This window comes from Arvicanthis niloticus, chromosome X (assembly GCF_011762505.2).
Source record: "Arvicanthis niloticus isolate mArvNil1 chromosome X, mArvNil1.pat.X, whole genome shotgun sequence".
NCBI classification, from domain to species: Eukaryota; Metazoa; Chordata; class Mammalia; order Rodentia; family Muridae; genus Arvicanthis; species Arvicanthis niloticus.
Genome location: NC_047679.1, coordinates 25,691,515 through 25,711,259, shown reverse-complemented (window position 1 = coordinate 25,711,259; position 19,745 = coordinate 25,691,515). Strand labels below are relative to the sequence as shown.

The window sequence follows — 19,745 nt, the reverse complement described above, 5'->3', positions numbered from 1 at the left end:
TTCTCTGGGAGGCTGAGGCAGAAGCATCCTGAGTTCAAATTCAGCCTGGATTACACAGGAGACTGTCTCAAAACTAACAGTAAAAAAGCAACAATAACAACAACAACAGGAGGCTAGACAGATGGGACACTGGTTAAGACCACTTGCTGCTACTTCAGGGGGACCGGAGTTTGGTTCTTAGCACCCACACTGGGTAGTTCTGTAATTCTAGATCCTGAGGATCTGACACCCTCTTCTGGACTCCCCCTTCAGGTAAAGGTGCTTGTCATACAAACCTAATGATTTTTGATCCCAGGACCCATGTAAAGGTGAAAAGAGAGAACTAACTTCACTCGTACACATAGGCACACATTGTGTACACAAACACAAATAAATTTGAGTTACAAATGGTCTTTGTATTGCACTTCAAATCTTTCTGACTGTTCACTGTTTCAAAATAATAATTAAAAGAATTGATGACTGTTCTCTCAAATTATAATCTGAAATACCAGAACTTCAGGGTGGAGGCAGGAGAATCACAATTTCAAGGTTATCCTCCATTATATATAGCATTTCAGAACAGCGCTGGGTATGTGAGTCCTTACTGCCAACCAACCACAACCACAAAACCTCAAAGGCACAAGAAAAGAGAGAGAAAAAAAAGCAAGAGAAACCCTCAACATAAAAGCAAAAACAGGCCATTATAAACAAATATGGAACTTCTAGACTTCTCTAGGTGTCACACTGATCATCTGGGATACTGTTTCTGAAGAAAAAGTCACTTCATTTAGAAAATGAAGAACTGGGCCTATATTTCAAAATGCATGAGTATGTTAGCACTTCCTTGAGGTAGCCTGAATCCAGCCAGTGCACTGCAGCTGCATCACAGACACACTCTTTGAGGCCTTCTGATAGCAGGAGAGAAACCACCTGTTTTCCAGCCAAAGCCTAAGTGTTTCTCACAGGGTATTCACAGGCTCCTAATGCCTCAGCATTAGGATCTACCACAAAAGTAGAAAAAAGCAGTTTGAGAGCTACAGTTGTGCCCAAAAGGTTTATCAGAGGACCTTTTAGAACTTTTACAATGTCATCTGGAGTGATTCTTTCCCAGATAGTGATGCAGAAGTTTTCTGCAACATCCTTGCCTCTCTTACATCAAGAGGGAGGGAATCTGGCAAGGAAAACAGCCCAAATGCTTGTTTTGTTCATCAAAAGAGCAAACAGAGCCCATGAGTCACTACAGAGATATTAGTACAACTCAAGGCTAGTTCATGTGGGATGATTTCACAGAATTCAAAGCGGCCTTGAAAAATACACAGGCAGCCCACTTTTTCACAACTTCAATATTTTTCCCTTCAAGAAAGAGTTTCATTTAGCCTGTAACACAAGCTTTGTCTGGAACTTACTATGAGGAACTGGCCTCAAACTGATAGCAATCTTCTTGTCTCAGGCTCTTAAGCACTCAGCTGCAACTTCACTTTTACCTGGCTCTGACATGGGTTAAGACCCTAGAACTTATAAGGTAAACAGGTCCAATTTTATTCTCCCAAGTCTCATAGTTTTCTTCCACCATGCAACCCCAAGGGCTTAACTCAGGTCCTCAAACTCGGCAGCAAGTACCTTAACCCACTGAATCATCTTACCAGCTCAAGGTATATTTTTTTAAATTATTTTATGTGTATGGTTATTTTTCCTACATGTATGTATGTGCAGCACATGTATGCCTGTGCCCACAGAGGTCAGAAGAGAGCATCAGATCCCCTGGAAATTAGTTACAGATGGTTGTGGGTCACCATGTAAGGCACTGGGAATCAAACCTGGGTCCCCTGGAAGAGCAGCCAGTGCTCTTAACCACTGAGTAATCTCTCCAGTCTTTTTTATATAGGGTATCCTCAATGGAAACACACATACACACACACACACACACACACACACACACACACACACACACACACACTTTCTTTCCCAGGCTGGCCTCTAACTCTATCCTCAGCCTCCTGAATACTGGGTAAGGGTACACTACTATGCCCAGTTAGAAATTATTCTTGTGACTGTGAGGGCAGAATATGTGTTTTATTCATCCCTGCATCATTTGAGACAATATATAAAAAAGTCAATTTTTAGGGTTTTGTAAGCATATGCAGTAGAGGAGTAGATAGCACATTTCTTTATATCCTTAATTATAAATAGCTATGTTAGCCACAGCCTAAAGGCTGGTTGTCTGACTCATGTCTCCAATCTCAGCAGCTAGCACATGGGATGCAGAAGCAGGAAGATTCCTAAAAAATTAAGGCTGCTAGACTGGGCAATAACATAGTGAGTCTCAGGCAAGCCAGGGCAACTTGGTAAGACTCTGTCTCTAGTGGTTATGTGTCTGTAAACCAAGCTCTTGGGAGGTGAAGGTAGGAGGATCAGAACTTCATGGTCATGTTCAACTATATACAGCATTTGAGGCCAATCAGGGTTACATAAAAGCCTGTCTCAAACAAAAATTCACCAAACAACAACAAAAATGAATTTACCACCAGTATACTGATAGTTATAGAGAGAAGAGTTTCACTATAGAGGAAAACACAAAGAAAACGTTCTATATAACTGGCTTCCTGAGGCTAGAATAACTTTGCCAAATAAGTATTCTCATAAAGACAATAGACCGGAGGTGCCATGGGGTCCCAAGGACTAGGAAATACTTGTCAAAATACCTATGTGGTCAGCTAAACATTGCACAATGAGCTAATGTATAATCCCTCTGAAAACACCCCAGAAACCACAGAAGAGGAATTACACAGATAAATCCTACAGAGATGGGAATAGGAGAGGGCAGGACAGTGGAAGCTGAAAAGTCAACAGGTAAACAAAAATGTACTGTATAGAGTTGTGCTACCCATGGGATGAGTGGCCTGCTTACTGGGCAGGAGTTTGGAAAGGCCCCAGAACAGAGGCCACAAGTGCCCATGAGGAGTGGGGAGATGGCTCTATTCTTTCCTATCTCCTGCCCTTCCTATGAGATTGAGCCTAACCGTTTCCTATGTGGGATGAAGGCTCATCTGGTGCAGTTGAGGCTGGGGCTGTGATGCCATACTGAAGCTGTGGGGCACAGCCTACACATGAATTGGTGACAGGCCAGGCCCTTGTGGTGTTGCCTGCAGCTGGCAAGGAGGTTGAAGAATCCTCTAGCAGAGAAGCTACCTACTTACATTACAGCTAGCCAAATCTCTCCAGCTGTAAAAGGCAATCTCAACATAAGGTGCTCAAGTACCCCCATTACAATGCCATTACTGCAGAAGGCAAGAGAGGGGAGGCCACAACCCAGAAGGCTGAGCTCCAACCAGTTTCGGAGAAAAATTTACAGAAAGAAGATACTTGAGAGAACTATAAATTGTTCTATCTTGCAACCATGAAACAAGGATTAAGAACATTCTAGAAGGGGGACACTCACAAAATAAATACCAGACTTGTTTGATTTTTTTCTAGATAGTGTCTCATTGTATATCCCAGGCTGTCCTCAAACTCATAGTGATTCTCTTGTCTCAACTTCCTAAATACTGGGATGACAAATGTGAGTCACCATGCTCTATCTTTGGCTTTGTTTGGAAACAGGGTCTCCCACTTATGACCTAGGCTGGCCTCTTATAACCCTGCCTCTGCTTCCCAAGTACTAGGATTATAGTCTTGAGCCAAGCCCTGTTTTGAAAACTGGCTTCAAAAATATGAACAAAATAATAGCAATGACAATCATCATCATCATCTTCTTCTTCTTCCTTCTCCTCTTCTTCCTCCTTCTCCTCTTCTTCCTTCTCCTCCTCATAACCAAGCCTGATAGCTCAGGCTTGTAAACCCAGTCATATGGGAGCCTGAGCAGGAGGACTGAAAATTCAAAGCTTGCTGAGGATACATAGTGACTTCAAGGCTCAGCTAGACAATCTAGTCAGACCTCGTGTTAAAATAAAAAGTCAAAAAGAGGTCCAGGGTTGTATTTCAATGTTAAAACAATTGCTTGGTGTGAGCCAGGTCCTAAATTCAATTTCCAGTACTGCAAATACAACAAAAACCCTACTGAGTCAGAGGGAAACAAAGCCCCAGGGATGCTGCAGAGGGGAAGGCTGCCCTCTGCTGGCAGACCAATGACAAAGCATCACAGAATATGGCTTGCTTTGGAGCTTAAAGGGGAACTGGGATTTTATGAATAGGGATGGGCCTTTCTTTGGTTAAAAAAACCCCACAGCTGTTGCAGAGCGTCAGTACAAAACATGGGAGTTCAAGGAAAAGGCAAGTCTTTACAGATATGATATTATTTGGGTCTATTTGTCGTTTCTGAAGGAAACATGTTCTACTGTATAACTGGGCAAAAGAGCACATCTCATCCTGACTTTCCTGCCAAGTCTGCCCTCTTTCTATTCTGGGCATGCCGCCAAGCTCACAGGGCCTCTGAAGGGCTGCAGGGCCTGCTTGGATGAACAGATAGTGTAGGGAGGGTTCAGGCCTTAATTCAGTGACTCTTCTTTCCTAACACTATGTTTTAACTAGGGCCCTTAGTTTTAACTAGGGCCCTTAGGAAAAGTGAAATCACTATACTATAGCAAAATAGAAATCACTACTGCAGGAGCGAGCAGTGTCCCTTTGGAGAACATGGTGCTTACAGTTTAGGAACGAGGGCAAATCTCATCTTGCTTAGTAGCTCATCCTCTTGTAGCATGATCAGGGCAACAGGGTACATCTGATCAAAGTCAAAGTTAAACTGCACACCGGCTGGTGGGTCACGAAGGAAATTCCTCTTGTCCTGCGATAAGAAATGGAGGCAAAACCCAGCAAGGGGGTGTGTCACAAAAATGCAATTAACGGGTCACAATGTATCATACACTGAATTTTAACAGAGCCTTCAGTCACAAAGTCCACTGAGCTGTCAACTGACTGGCCAACTTAAATGAGATAGGAGAACAATCTATCCTTTCATGGACATACACACAGGCAAAATACCTGTAAACATAAAATAAAAATTAAATAAAAATTAAAAACCAAAACCAAGCAACAAAAAAAGAAAACCATCACCACCACCATGAACCTCCCACAAAACATTCAAGAAAAGCATGGAATCAAGAGTCCCAGAATCAAGAGCTGGGTATAGTATTGATGTCTGTAATCTCTGTACTTGGAAGGTAGAAGCAGGAGGATTAGAAATTTAGGGCCAGCAGCCTCTGCTATAGAATGAGTCCAAGGCCAGCCTCAACAAAGTAAAACAACACAACACAGACTCCTACTAGTCACAGAGAATTTATGGTTCAATGTAACACTCTCCTGGGCCCCTATCTCTAATATATCTGGTGTCTCTGCTAGTGATGACTAATCATGGTTGTCAACATGACAACATCAGGAATCAACTAACACCCAAGCTGATAGGCACTCCTGTGAGTAATTTTTATTAATCAGATTATTTGAAGCAGAAAGACCCACCTTAAAACTGGCAGCTCACATATAACAACACAAGGGAAACCTTGCTTTTTGCCTGTTTGTCCTTACTCTCTATGGCAAATTTATCTATTCTGTTGCTGCAGTTGGTATTAGATACAACTTCTTTAGGATTCCCATGTAGACTGAGACCAGCACCTATCTAGGAATCTTCTGGGATTGCAGCACCAGACAAGGACCACAGAGACATCCAGCCTTGTGGAGTAGACAACTACCAGATTCTCAGCTTTACACTGAGACAGTTGTTGAACTATCTGGACTACAACCTGAAAGCCAGTCTAATACATCTACTTTTAATATGTATATTTACTCTGTCAGTTCTATGCCTTTAGAGGTAAGCAGGTAAGACTTGCCATACATAGGAAGGCAGGCAGTCCATACATTGTTATAGCTACCACTTTTCTTTAAAAAAAAAGAAAACAAACTTAATCCCAGCACTTGGGAGTCAGAAGCAGGCGGATTTCTGAGTTCGAGGCTAGCCTGGTCTACAGAATGAGTTCCAGGACAGCGAGGGCTACACAGAGAAACCCTGTCTTGAAAAAACCAAAAAAAAAATCTTGTTTGATACATAAGGCAATTCACTTTTAAAAAACATTTTCTTTTTTGTAAGTTTTTATGGGTGTTTTGCCAACACCTATGTCTGTGTACAACATGTGTGGCTAATAACTGCAGAAGTCAGAACAAGGTATCAGATCCTGAGACTAGAAGTTATGAATTGTTGTGAGCAGCCATGTGGTTACTGGGGATCAAATCTGGATCTTCTGAAAGAGAATGCAGTGTTCTGAACCACTGAGCAACTCTCCAGTCCCAAGTTTTTGTTTTACAAACAGTCTCCTATAGCAAAGGCTAGCCTTAAATTCTCTATTGGAGAATAACCTTAAACTCTTGCTCCTCCTGCCTCTACTGACTCTTGCCCTCCTGACTGCTGGGGTGACAAGCATGAAAGCTGACTTTCCTTTTTGTTTCAAGGACATGAACAACTTTCCAGCTCTAATGGCTAAATTACATGAGCACTAACTTACCATAACTTACTAAACCAGACCTATTTCCAGAGTCATTTAAATAGTTTCTAACTTGTTGAAAGAATTCTGAAAGCAGGGTATAGTAGCATATATCTGTCATACTGGCACTTGGGAGGCTAACACTAGAGAATTGCCTAGTGTTTGAGACCAGCCTGGGCTATACATTGAGTTCCAGAATAAGACTTTATTTTTTTTAAAAAGGAGAGTTTTTTATTCCTTTGTAAAGTGAATTTTAAATTTAAAAATTATATTTATTATCATTACTGTGTCTATTGGGAGAGGTAGAGGCACTCCCCTGTGCCACAGTTTGTATATGGAAGTGAGAGGACAACTTTGTGGATTTGGTTCTCACTCTCACCTTTTATGAGAGTCCAAGGGATTGAACTCAGGTCACTAGACTGTGAGTCAAGAATTTTCTTTACCCACTAATCCATCTTGCTGCCCACAAAATGATATCCTTAGAAGAAATTCCTAGAAATGGAGTTTCTGCTCCATGAATACAATTATTTCAATGACCAGTGCCCAGGCTTTCCTGTGGTGGAGGTAGAAGCCAAGGAAGAGCGTGCTGGTGGTATAGTTCAGTGATAACAGAGCACATGCATAAGCTATACAATCCATAAGGCCCTGAGTTCATTCTCTGGTGCCCAAAAGGGATGGAGAATAGGTTAAAGCAGAATCCAATGAGACAGCTCAGAGATTCCTGGGACCCACATGTTAGGAGAGAACTAAGTCCTTGCATGCTATACTGTGATCTTCATAGTTCTGTATGTGTGGGTACATGCAAACACACACAAAAATAAATATAATAATCTAAAAAAGAAAAACTAGCTTAAAACCAAAAACATGCCTTTAATCCCAGCACTTGAGAGGCAGGGTCGTCAGGTGGCTATCTAAGTTCTGAGCCAGCTAGAGCTATGTTGTAAGACTTTGTCTCAAAAACAACAAAAAAAGTAGAAGTGCTGGACATTTGGCTTAGCAGTTAAGAACACTGGCTGCTCTTCCAGAGGACCTGGGTTTGATTCCCAGCACCCATATAGAGGCTCACAATTATTTGCGACTTCCATTCCAGGGGATCCTATGCGTTCTTTTGTCCTCTAAGTGCATCAGGCACACATGTGGTACATAGACATATATACAGGCATATAATACCCATATAGATGCATAACATGCTTGTGATCTTCATAGTGCTGTATTGTGTGGGTACATGCAAACACACACAAAATATCACAAGCATGTTATGCTTACTGTCTCAGCCTCCTCAGTGTCCAAGAGGGATAAAAACCTTTTATCATCTGCAATATTATTACTGGCTGCTTTGGTTACATTTCTTCAAGTCCTAAGATAAAGTTTTGTGGGCCAGTAAATAAAATTCTGTCTTTATCAATGTCAATTACCAACAAACATATGTAGGTAAACAGAAAATATGGAATATAATAATTCTATCCACAAGAGCTACTACAATACTGCCTTAATACTTCATATGCTACCATATTTCAAAGATTATCAAATCATATAAAAGAAATCTCTTCCTTTTTTGAAACAGTCTCACCATACAGCCCAACCTAACTTCAAGCTAGTGCCAATCTTCCTTCATCAGTCTCCAGAGTACTAGGATTACACGTATGAGCCTCTATCTTTATAAGGCCAAAACAGTAACTTGGCATAATAGGCTATACTTTAACATAATGAAAAAAGAAAAGCATGCATTAACTAGAAATTATCAGTGAGAGACTCTCAAATGACCCCCACCCTTGCCTGAAATCTAAACACATTTTTCTCAGTGGTATAGATATTGGCAAGTTGGCCACGTTCTTGTAAATGACGTCTCACCCATGATCCTGTTTGTAATCTTAATGAAACTCATTGAGTCAAAAACAACAAAGGCTAGGAATGTAGCTTGGTGATCAAAAAAAAAATGAGATGTAATGGTATATGCCTTTAATTCCAGCCAGCGCTTGAGAGGCAAAAATAGGTAGATCTCTGAGTTTGAGGCTAGCCTGGTCTACATAGTAAATTCTAGGATAGCCAGAGCTATGTACTGAGACTGTCTCAAACCAACCAACCAACCAACCAACCAACCAAACAAACAAACTGTAAAACAGTTTGTATAACATGGTAGTACACATTTGTAACCTCAGTACTAGGGAAGCTCAAACAGATAGTCATAGCCAGCCTAGGCTATGTAGTGGGAGTTTAAGGCCAGCCTAGGCTACATAGTGAAACCCAGTCACCCCAAAACAAAACAAGATACTCAAACCCAAACAAGAACATATAAAAACTGTATATAAGAAAAATTGTGAAAAAAAAAAAACAAAAACAAAAAACCACCACCAACAACAAAAACTGAGCTAAAGATAAAGTACCATAATAGGAGAAAAGTGTTACTTACACGGGGTATTTACAGGGTACTTACAGCTGATAAAGCCAAAATCTGCTGTTGAATTGTCTCTTCATCATGACTCTCAACCCATGGAGGCACAGCCACTTCTACACAGGAGAAAAATAAAGGTTATAGGAGCTAGAAAAATAGCTCAGTGGTTACGAGCACTTGCTGCTCTTGCAGAGAACCCAGGTCCAGTTCTCAGCGCCCACATGGCAGCTCATAACTGCCTATATTAATTCCAGTTCCAGGGGATCCAATACACTTGTCTGGCTTCTGCAGGCACTATATGGTTATAATAGTTTTACCATAATCTGCATTTCAAAAAACAAAAAAGGTTATTACAAGACCACTTAACGTAATTTACCAATAAGATCCAAATATGGTTATTTAGTGTAATACTCAGACTCATTTTATAAACTTTATGCATGGCCAATAATCTACTTGAATGACACAGTACAGAAATCTGACAGCAATTAAATCAGATAATCAAAATTGGTGTCATTGGGCTCAGTGGGTAAAAGTATTTACCAGCAAGACTGAAGATTTGAATATGATGCCTGGGACCCACATGGTGGAAGAATCCTTTGACCTCCACATGTACAAAATGGCACACATGTGTGTATGTATGTACACACATACATGCACAGTAGGGGAGAAACACACTGAGGATCCCTGAATATGTTATTTTGAGAAGGACAAAATATCAAGAATATCCAATCTGATTCTAATCATGAGGAAATATCAGACAAAGCTCAAATATACAAAAATATATTAAGGAGAGAGCAGTCGACCCTCAGTACTTGGAGATGGAATCAGGAAGACCAGGACAAGGTCAACCTCAGTTACATAACAAATATGAGGTCAGCCAGGACTGCCAAGACCCTGTCTCAAAAAAGGACAAAGAAATTGTATAAGTTAGGGCTTCCATTGCTGTGAAGAGGCACAATGACCAAGGCAATGCTTATAAAGGACAACATTTAATTGGGGCTGGCTTACAGGTTCAGAGGTTCAGTCCAGTATCATCATGGCAGAACGCATGGCAGAAGCCAGGCAGGCATGGCATTGAAGGGCTGAGAGCTGTACATCTTTATCCAAAGGAAGCCAGGAGGAAACTGTTTCCTGGCAGCTATGAGGAATATGATAGTTTGTATATGCTTGGCCTAGGGAGTGGCACTATTAGGAGATATGGCCTTGTTGGAGTAGGTGTATCACTGTGGATGTGAGCTTAAGACCCTTGCCCTAGCTGCCTGGAAGTCAGTATTCTGCTAGCAGCCTTCAGATGAAGATGTAGAACTCTCAGCTCCTTCTGCATCATGCCTGCCTGGATGCTGCCATGCTCCCGCCTTGATAATAATGGACTGAACCTCTGAACCTGTAAGCCAGCCCCAACTAAATGCTGTTTTTATAAGAATTGCCTTGGGTCATGGTGTCTGTTCATAGCAGTAAAACTCTAAGACAAGGAGGGTCTCAAAGCCCACCCTCATAGTGACATACTTCCTCCAACAAGGCCACACCTCCTAATAGTGCCACTCCCTGGGTCAAACATATTCAAAACACCACAGAAAGATTAGAACATTCCAGATTAAAGAAGGCTAAGAGAAATGACAGAATATAGTATCATATCTTTAACTATTTTTTGAACTTGACTAGATTCTGAGTAAAAATACTATAAAGGACATCACTGGGTCAACTAGCAAAATTAATAAGTGTTAGATTAATGTATTGTATGTCTCTGGGCATAGTGGTGCATGTCTATAATCCTTGACCCTTGGGAAGCTGAGGCAAATAATTGCTTTAAGTTTTAGACAGCCTGGGCTACAGAGGGAAATGCTGTTTAAAAAAAAAAAAAAACATGGCATGACAATCCACTTTAATCCTAGCACTTGGGAGGCAGAGGCAGGCAGTTCTCTGTGTAGATCTCAGTCAATCCAAGGCTATTCTGGACTACACAATGAGTTCCAGGCCATCCAAAACCACATAGTACAACCCTATCTCAAAAGAAAAGAAAGCTGGAGATGGCTTAGTGGTTCAGACTTCATGACAAGGGGTAGAAGATGATGGCTCAGTGATTAAAAGCACTTGCTACTCTTCTGGTTTGATTCAGGTTTGATTCTCAGCACATATGTAGTGGCTTACAACTTCTGTAACTCCAGTTCCAGAGGAATCTGATACATTCTGACATTCTCAGGTGCCATACTACTCTTGCAGAGGACCCAAGGTCAGGTCCTAGCTAGCATCCACTGTCAGGAGGCTCACACCCACCTATAATTCCAGCTCCAATGGACAAGCCCTATCATACATAACATAATTAACAATAAAATAAATAGAAACGGCTATTGAGATAGATTAGCTGTTAAAAGCACTTGCTGCCAACTTGATACCATGAATTCAATCCTTGGGACCCATATGGTATGAGGATAGACTCCACTCTTGGAAGTTGTCCTCTGCCACACACACACAGGCCAAAAGTAAATAAAGGTAATAAAAATGAGGGGGGAAGGATAAGAAAAGAATCTAGAATCCATTGAAGAGTGAAACCAAAGCAAAAGACAAATTACAAGCAATGAATAATAGGGTTGGAAACAAACTGTCAACGAACAGCTATAAGCTACTAAGGATACTACTGAGGATACTAAGATGATATATACCTAGCTAATTAGGAAAGGAATCTAGGCCTCCATTCAAGCATCCATTTGCTCCTTATAGTATACTCTAACTCCACTAATCCCAACTCAAGGCAACCCAGAGCAATCCATTCTAAAGAGGCAGTTCTCATGTATGCATCTTTCTACCTTTGCCTCTCAAATGTTGGAGTTATAGGACCCTGCTAGGTTCATTTATTATTATCATTTGTTTTGTTTTTAGACTAAGTCTTGCTAATCTAACCAGAGCTTGGCTTTGGTTTGGTTTTTGATTGACGCTCTTCTCTAACAAGTTCAATAAAAGACTGAATTCTCCCTCCTCACAACCCAAGCCCCCACCTCTGTGTGTGTGTGTATGTGTATTTGATTTTCTTTTTGAGACACAGTCTCTCTACATAAACTTGGCTGTCTGGAACTCACTAAGTATACCAGGCTGGCCTTGAACTCTCAGAGATCTACCTTCCTCTGTTTCCCAAGTGCTGGGATCAAAGGCATGTATTGCCACATCTATTTTTTAATTTAAAAAGTTTTTTTTTTTTTTCATTTTGTACCCTAAGCTAGCCTGGATCTACTATGTAGCTCAGGTTGGGAGTATAGCCTCAAACTCACATCACAGCAATCCTTCTTTAGCTTCCCAGATGCTAGGACAACAAGTGTGAACCATTATACCTGGCTATATGTATACAATTTTTGGTCCAAGTATCTAACCCAGGGCCTTGAATAAACTATGCACATGTTCCACCACTGGGCTCCACCCAAGTATTATACATTTTTATATTCTTAGTATAGCCTTATGCAGTCTTAGTATATATCTAGCACATAGTAGATGCTCAATACAACTTGGTAGGGAAGCTTGCCTAGAATCCCTAGCATGTGTAAGGACCCGGGGTTGATATCTAGCAACACACACTCTCTCACTCTCTCTCTCTCTCTCTCTCTCTCTCTCTCTCTCTCTCTCTCTCTCTTAGCTGAGAAAGTAGGACAAACCTATAACATACCTGACTTTTTTGTATTTTGTTCTTCAACAAATTTTTTCTGTTCTTTTTGAAAATCTCCTATAATAGTCTGTTAAAAAGACACATGAAAAGTCAAATTACTTTGAAAGTTTACTACTAGGTAAGAATTATGGTTACTATACATTGTATACATGTGTGAAATTGTCCAAGAATCAAAAGATATTCTAAAAATTTCCATCAGCATATTAGATTTTACTTGAGTTAAAGAGATGATCACAGTAGCTACTAACAACTTTTATTTATTTCTCCTTTTACAAGTTATCTAAATGTACCTTATCAAGGATGTCATCTATTTTTCCTTCTTCCACAGATTTCTTGATTGTTTGGGCTGTTTCTGTAACAGACTCAGTTATCTTCTTTGTGGCAGCGCTTGCAAAGTTATACAAATAATCTGTAAAGAAAAAAAGAGGGTCTGCACTTCATCCAAGTACAATGGTTATAACATCTTCACAGCAGTATCTGCATGGAGATCTGCTCAAGGACCCTCTTGGATACCAAAATATGTACATGCTCACGTCCCTTTTGTAATAACACATAGGCAGAACATGAAGCCTATGAGTATTTGCTCATATAGTCCTGCATATATTAAATCATCTTTAATGGGATCAAATCTCAGGTCCTCATAGTTGCATAGCTCTTAATCACTGAACTATCTATTTTGCCTACACACTGTATTTTAATCTAAGGAAAACATTTGAAAACTGGCAAACTGGGGGCTAGGTGGTAGTGGCACATGCCTTTAATCCAAGCACTTCAGAGGTAGAGGCAGGAGGTAAGTTTGAGGCCAGCTGGATCTACAGATCGAGCTCTAGGACAGCCAGGGAGAGACAGACAGACAGAGCGAGAGTGAGAGAGGAAAACTGGCAAACTGGCTGGGTATGGTGGGACATGCCTTAACCTGGCCCTTGGGAGGCAGATGGAGCCCTGTGAACTTAAGACTAGCTTGTTCTCTAGCTAGCCAGGCAGGGATACATACTGAGATTCTATCACTCACTGCAAGAAAAAGTAGGAGGGGACTAGATGGTTTAGTGGGTAAAGACACTTGTCACCAAGATAATGACTCCCATATGGTTGAAGGAGAGACCCAATTCCTAAAAGTTGGACCCCAACTTGCACCATGGCACACACATATCCTTCCACACTTAAATAAATTTATCAAAGCAGAGAGAAACATGGCATTTAAGGCTTGAGGATAGAATAGGAAGAAAAAAGCCATATAACAAGATCTTTTTAGCAAATTAACATTCTTACAGAGGTAGCTTAATTTTTCAGACATTTTACCTAATTTTAGAATCTCAGGAATCTTAAATATTAGAAGGGTTCTTAGAAGGGACCAAATTTGCCAGGTGATGGTGGTGCACACAACTTTAAACCAGAACTCAGGAGGCAGAGGCAGATTGATCTCTTTGAACTCAAGGCCAACCTAGCACAGAGAGCTAGTTCCAAGGCTCTATTACACAGAGGAACCAAGTCTTGAAGAAACAATAACAAAACTACCACCAACAGCAATTCCCCCCCCCCTATAATAAAACAAAAACAAAACAAAAGATAGGCCAGATACTTTCTATACAGGTAACCTATTTCCCAGGACTTGACTCCTTTGAAAGGCCAACATTATTAGTTACCCCCAGATAGTTGAAAGCTTTCTCAAGTCTCTTGTCATTTCTACCTCTCAGCTTTAGGTATCTTTCCCCCTAGAATAAAAATCTGTTATTACTGGGCATAATGGCAGAAATCTTTAACCCCAGCACTTGGGAGACAGAGACAGGCAGATCCTTGTGATTTTGAGGCCAGCTTGCTCTACATAGTGAGTCCTAGGACAACCACAGCTACATCATGAGACCCTATCTCTAAAACAAAAACCAAAACTATCACTTGATGTGTGTAGGGTAGTTACATGTGTCATGGTGGGCATGTAGAAGCCAGAGGACAACTTTGTGGTGGAAGTTCTCTCCTTCCACCTTTCTGTGGGTTATAGGAATCAAAATCAGGTTATTAGACTTTCAAGTCTCTTCATGAGACTAAACCAGAGGACAAAGTCTCTGGTGGGCTTTTTGAGACTTCCTTTATCAACGTAATATAAATCTCTTTACCTTAACCTCAGGTAGACTCTTCAGACAAGGTCAAAAAGCACCCACATTCTTCACAAAAATACCACAAAAGCAATCTCTAGGTCACATACTGAAATTCCTCTCCACTGAAACGTCTTGTGACAGGTCTGTACAGTTCAAATCACCCTCAGAAACAATGTTGTCTTAGGGTTTTACTGCTGTGAACAAAAATCATGACCAAGGCAACTCTTAAATGGGGCTGGCTTACAGGTTCAGAGGTCCAGTCTTATCATCAAGGCAGGAGCATGGCAGTGTCCAAGCAGATATGGGGCTAGAGGAGCTAAGAGCTCCTTCTACCTCTTGTTCAGAAGGCAGCTAGTAGAAGACTAGCTTCCAGGCAGCCAGAACAAGGGTATTAAAGCCCACATCTACAGAGACACACCTACTCCAACAAGGCTACACCTCCTAACAATGCCACTCACTCCCTAGGCCAAGCATATACAAACCATCTCATTCCACTCCCCGGCACCCATAGGCTTGTTCAAACACATGAGTATATGGGGGCCATACCTAACTATAGCATAATAAAAAATACCTTTAGTCTAACTTCCAAAGCCCCCATAGTCTATAGCAATCTCAACAATGTTAAAAGTCTGAAGTTCAAAGTCTTTTCTGAGGTTCATCTAATCTCTAAACTGTAGTCCCCAAAGCAAGAGAAAAAGCTAGCTGGGCAAACTCTAAACTCTGAATCTCCATGTCTGATGTCAAAGCAGTCTTCAGTTCTCCAACTCCTTTTCTTTCTTTGTTGACTGAAACAAACTTCTTTATCCTGGGCTGGTCCCACTCCCTGTTATTAGCTTTCCTCAGCAGATAGCCCATGGCTCTGGCATCTTGAACATCTTGGGGTCTCCAGGCTTGCCTTGAACTCAGAGATCTGCTTGGCTTTGTCTCTTGGAATTTAAGGTATGTACGTACTTATCTGGGCAGGATCTTGCCCCAAAGTCCCTCTCCCTTAATCTGTTATCCCCTAGAACATAGGATTCAGCTCTATTCTACTTCCAGGTACTTCTTTAATATTTGAACCATACATTTTATATTTTCCTTTCTAAGCTTATTCAAAACACTCATGAGACAACCAGAGAACAAAGTCTCTGTTGGGCTTTTCTGAGACTTCCTTTGTCAATACAATTAATACAAATCTCTTTACTTTAGCCTTAGTAGACACTTCAGAAAAGGGCAAAGACCAGCCACATTCTTTACCAAAATATCACAAGAACAGTCTCTTGGCAATCTATTAAAATTCTTCTCCATTGAAACCTCTAGAGCCAGGCTTCCACAGTTCAAGTCACCCTCAGCAACAAAGTCTTCCATATTCTTACTAGGATGGCTCATTAAGCCACACTGAAAGCATTCCACTGCTTTCCAAAGTCCCCAAATTCACATTCCATCAAACAGAAGCATGTTTAGGCCTATCACAGTAATACCTCAGTCCCTGGTACCAACTTCTGTCTTAGTTAGGCTTTCCACTGCTGTGAAGAGACACCATGACCAAGGCAACTCTTACAAAGGACAATTGTCTAAACAAACTACTTACTGGGAATCAAGCTCAGACACACTTAACTTCATTTTTCATAACACAAGTAGGAACCAGGCTTGGTGCAGCTAAATTTGCTATTCAATGATTACTCTTGGGAGGTGGAGGGAGGAGTTCAAGTTAGCCTCAGCTATATAGGAGGTTTGAGGCTAGCCTTGGGATATACCCCAAAAACAAACAAACAAACAACCCCAAAACCCAGAACCAAACCCAAACAACAAAACCGTACAACTAAACTAAGAAAAGTCCACAAATAGATCTTAGAAAAAAATATTTTAGGGCCAATATGAAGAAAATTAAAAACATCTCTAGTAATTTCTCTAGCCTCTCTAAACAACTTTTACATTTTCCTAATGTCACATATTACAGAAGCAAGAGCTTTCATTTATCCAGTAACTTTAAATTACTAAACAATTTTTTGGGGGGAAGTTCCATCTAAACTCAGCTTCTTTAAACATCAAAAGAATCCGATAAAGAACAAACAAAGGCACTACCAACAGAGAAAACCTGGAGAAACTTGTGAGGAAAGATGGCAGGAGATACTGCAGAGGCCTAGCATGCATGTGGTTCTAAGCTCTTCAGTCTTGAAAAAAAAAAAAAAAAGTCAGGGAAATTTTAGCTGGGCATAGTGGTGTCTACCCATGATCTTAGCACTTGGGAGGCAGAAACAGGAGGATCAGAAGTTTCTTGTTTTTATAGGTAAGGTCTAGATTGTCAAGGCTGGCTTTGACCTCACATTGTAGCCCAGGCAGATCTAGATCCAGTGAGCCTCCTGTCTCAGCTTCTTAAATAGCTAGGATTGCTGGCCTAGGCCTTGTTTTGGCTGGGGCGGGGGGGGGGGGGTAGAGGAGAGGGAATGGGAGAGGGAATGGGAGGGGGAGAGGGAATGGAAGAGGGAGAGGGAGAGATTCTTTGTTTAGCCCTGGCTGTCCTGGAACCAACTCTGTAGAACAGGCTGGCCTCAAACTCAGAGATCTGTCAGCCGCTGCCTCCCAAGTGCTGGGATTAAAGGTGTGAGCTACCACTGCCTGGCATCTTTCCCAATTTTCTAAGCTGGAAATATTCTCTTTTCTAGTGATTTCTTGGTATCATACTAAGTTTTATTTCCCTTGTCTAGTCTTTGGCCAAGATGATGTGCTATTAAAATTTGATATTGTAACTATTTTCCCTATGCCTCTATCTGATAGTCAACCTTTTTGAACATTAGGAGCTTTCCTACTGAAGTCTGTGCTTCTTTGTTCTTTGGTACCCCGAACCTACTCGATAAGCCCTTAAAACTTTCAAAATTTAGTGGTGTATGGTGGGCTCCAGTAATCCCAACAGGAGGGAGACAGAGGAAGGATTGGGTTCAAGGCCATCCTGGACCAGTTTGAAGCCAGCCTTGGCTATATAACAGTGTCTCAAAAACAACTAAAAACCTAGCAAATTTTAGTATGCATTTTTGTTGCACTTCTCTTATGTTTACTTCTGCTTAGGGCCCACCTCCCCCAAATTCTTATTCTTTGACTATTTAAGCCTGCCAAAGTCTCTCGAGAATTAGTTACCACAGTAGCTGTTTATATTCTCAACAACTATTGTTTGTTCAACTAGACAATAGACTTGGAAAGAGTATGGACTTTGAAATCAGGTAGATTTTTGGCTCAAAATCTACTTGTACTGCTCACTCTCAGTAAAATGCTGGATTTGTTTTCCCAACCCCTTGGGGATGGTGAATAGATGGAATGAGGTATTTATTATTCATCAAAGATCTATATAGCACTGGAACTTGAATAAGGCAGACAATTGGCATCTTCTTTCCCTCCCTAAGGAAAAAAGGTCCTGCTGAAAGGGGAAAAAATAACACTGATCACAAAGCAACTGGGAAGCAGAGGCAGGACAATCAAGGTCATCCTTGACTGTAAGGCAAGTTCGACAGTAACTAGGGCTGAAATGAGACGCTGTTTCAAAAAACCAAAAGACATGCATGACTTTGGCTCGAGTAACTTAACCAAATTACTTTAGACAATACCTTTCAGTCCTTTCTTGTGACAGAAGGCATTTTCTCAACCAGTTCTAGCTGGGAGACAGAGGTAGACATTCAGATCAAAGTTTTCAAGTTGAACAAACCGAATTCCTTGTCAAAACCCCGGAGACAGCGGCACACTGCTCGCTTTACGGCTTCCTAAGTATACAAACTTTGCAGGAAAGCGACAAGTTCTTAGGCACGTCGAGGAGACAACATGACTGCTTGGTAAACTTTGGCGTCGCCCGGCTCCTCAGACAACCGTCCCCTGTCAGAGAGGACCGCCCCCCCCACCCCCCCAGTACATCAACATCCCCGCGTCCCCTCCCAGACCACCCTCAGGTCCCGGAGAAAACTCACTGCCAAGGCCTTTGGCCTGGTTGAGGAACTGTGGGTCCTCCGTGGGCTGCTCCTCCTCCTCCTCCGTGGGTTTCACGGGCCGCTCAGAGCTCTCCTCAGGAGGCGCGGCTCCCGCCGACAGCTTGTCCCCGCTGGGCGGCTCTCCTCCCGCCGCCGCCCCCTTGGGCTGGTTCAAGCCCAACCAACTGCTCAACCCTCGGAACATCCCGCCCGCGGGGTCACCGCCGCCGCTGCGGTCCCCTCGCCCAAGAGCCCTGGCACCGTTAACCGTTGGGTGAGCCGACTTCTCTGGTCTTTGAGGGAGACTAGCCGGAACCGGAGCAAGACCTCCGACGCCAGGCGTAGGCCCACCCTCTATGACTGCGTCTCAGCTGGCCGTGCATGCGTCACGTCCGGCTCAGGCTCCGCCCCCTCCGCGTCGACTCCCCACCCCACCCCTCCCTTGGGGCTTGTGGAAAAGAGGCTAAGAGCCAGAAGGGCTTGACCCTGCGGAGCTCTGCCTCGTCTCTACTCCCTTTTTCTATTAGCCCAGCTTTATAGGTGTGTAGTTGGCATCTTTGGGGGCTTATCCTACCTGTTCTCACTTTGTGATTGCCTCGAAATGAAAACCTTTTTCAGGTCCAGCTGGACCGTGTTACACCTCCACCCGTGGAAAAGGAGGACCCAAGTCTCCTCCTGAGTTTAAGTAACCCAAAGCTGGGAGGAGTGCATAGTGATTTTGGCCAACCTGGGCTATGTAAGACCTTGTGTCAAAAAGCACAAGATTAAAATAAAAAGAACCTAAAGGGAAAAAAAAAAAAAAAGAAAAGAAAAGAAATTGCAAGAAAGAAGTTGGGGTGGGGTACTTGTAGATTAAAAATGGCTTACAGTGGGTGGGTGAGATCCGTTAGCAGGTAAAGGTACTGGCCACCAAGCTTGACAACCTGAGTTTGATTTTGATTCCTGGTACCTATGTGATAGAACTGACCCTTACAGGTTCTCTGTCCTCTGATCTCCACATAGCCTCTGTGACTACCTATTCAATAAATATAATTTAAAGTACTTTACACATAGCTTAGAGAACTGGGACTGTAGCTCAGTGGTAGACTGATAAAACACAGGCCCAATTCAGCAAATCATGAACATACACGTGCACATATAAAATAGACTGAACTGAACGTGGTGCTCTCAGCACTCAGGAAGCTGAGGCAGGAGGATCTTGAGTTCAACACTAGCCAGAGCTACATGAGA

General features: G+C 42.0%; 1 protein-coding gene across 1 annotated transcript in view; it reads right to left on the bottom strand.

Annotated features, from left to right (window-relative positions):
• The window catches only part of Syap1 (synapse associated protein 1), a 28,457-nt gene extending 9,576 nt beyond the window's left edge, over positions 1-18,881 (bottom strand). The window contains exons 1-5 of the mRNA XM_034486110.2: positions 18,516-18,881; positions 12,781-12,899; positions 12,491-12,557; positions 8,881-8,954; positions 4,620-4,759 (exon numbers count right to left, since the gene is read on the bottom strand). Coding sequence (XP_034342001.1) covers positions 4,620-4,759; positions 8,881-8,954; positions 12,491-12,557; positions 12,781-12,899; positions 18,516-18,720 — 605 coding nt within the window. The 5' untranslated portion in view covers positions 18,721-18,881. The remainder of the gene's footprint in view (positions 1-4,619; positions 4,760-8,880; positions 8,955-12,490; positions 12,558-12,780; positions 12,900-18,515) is intronic.
• Positions 18,882-19,745: the final 864 nt, after the last annotated feature.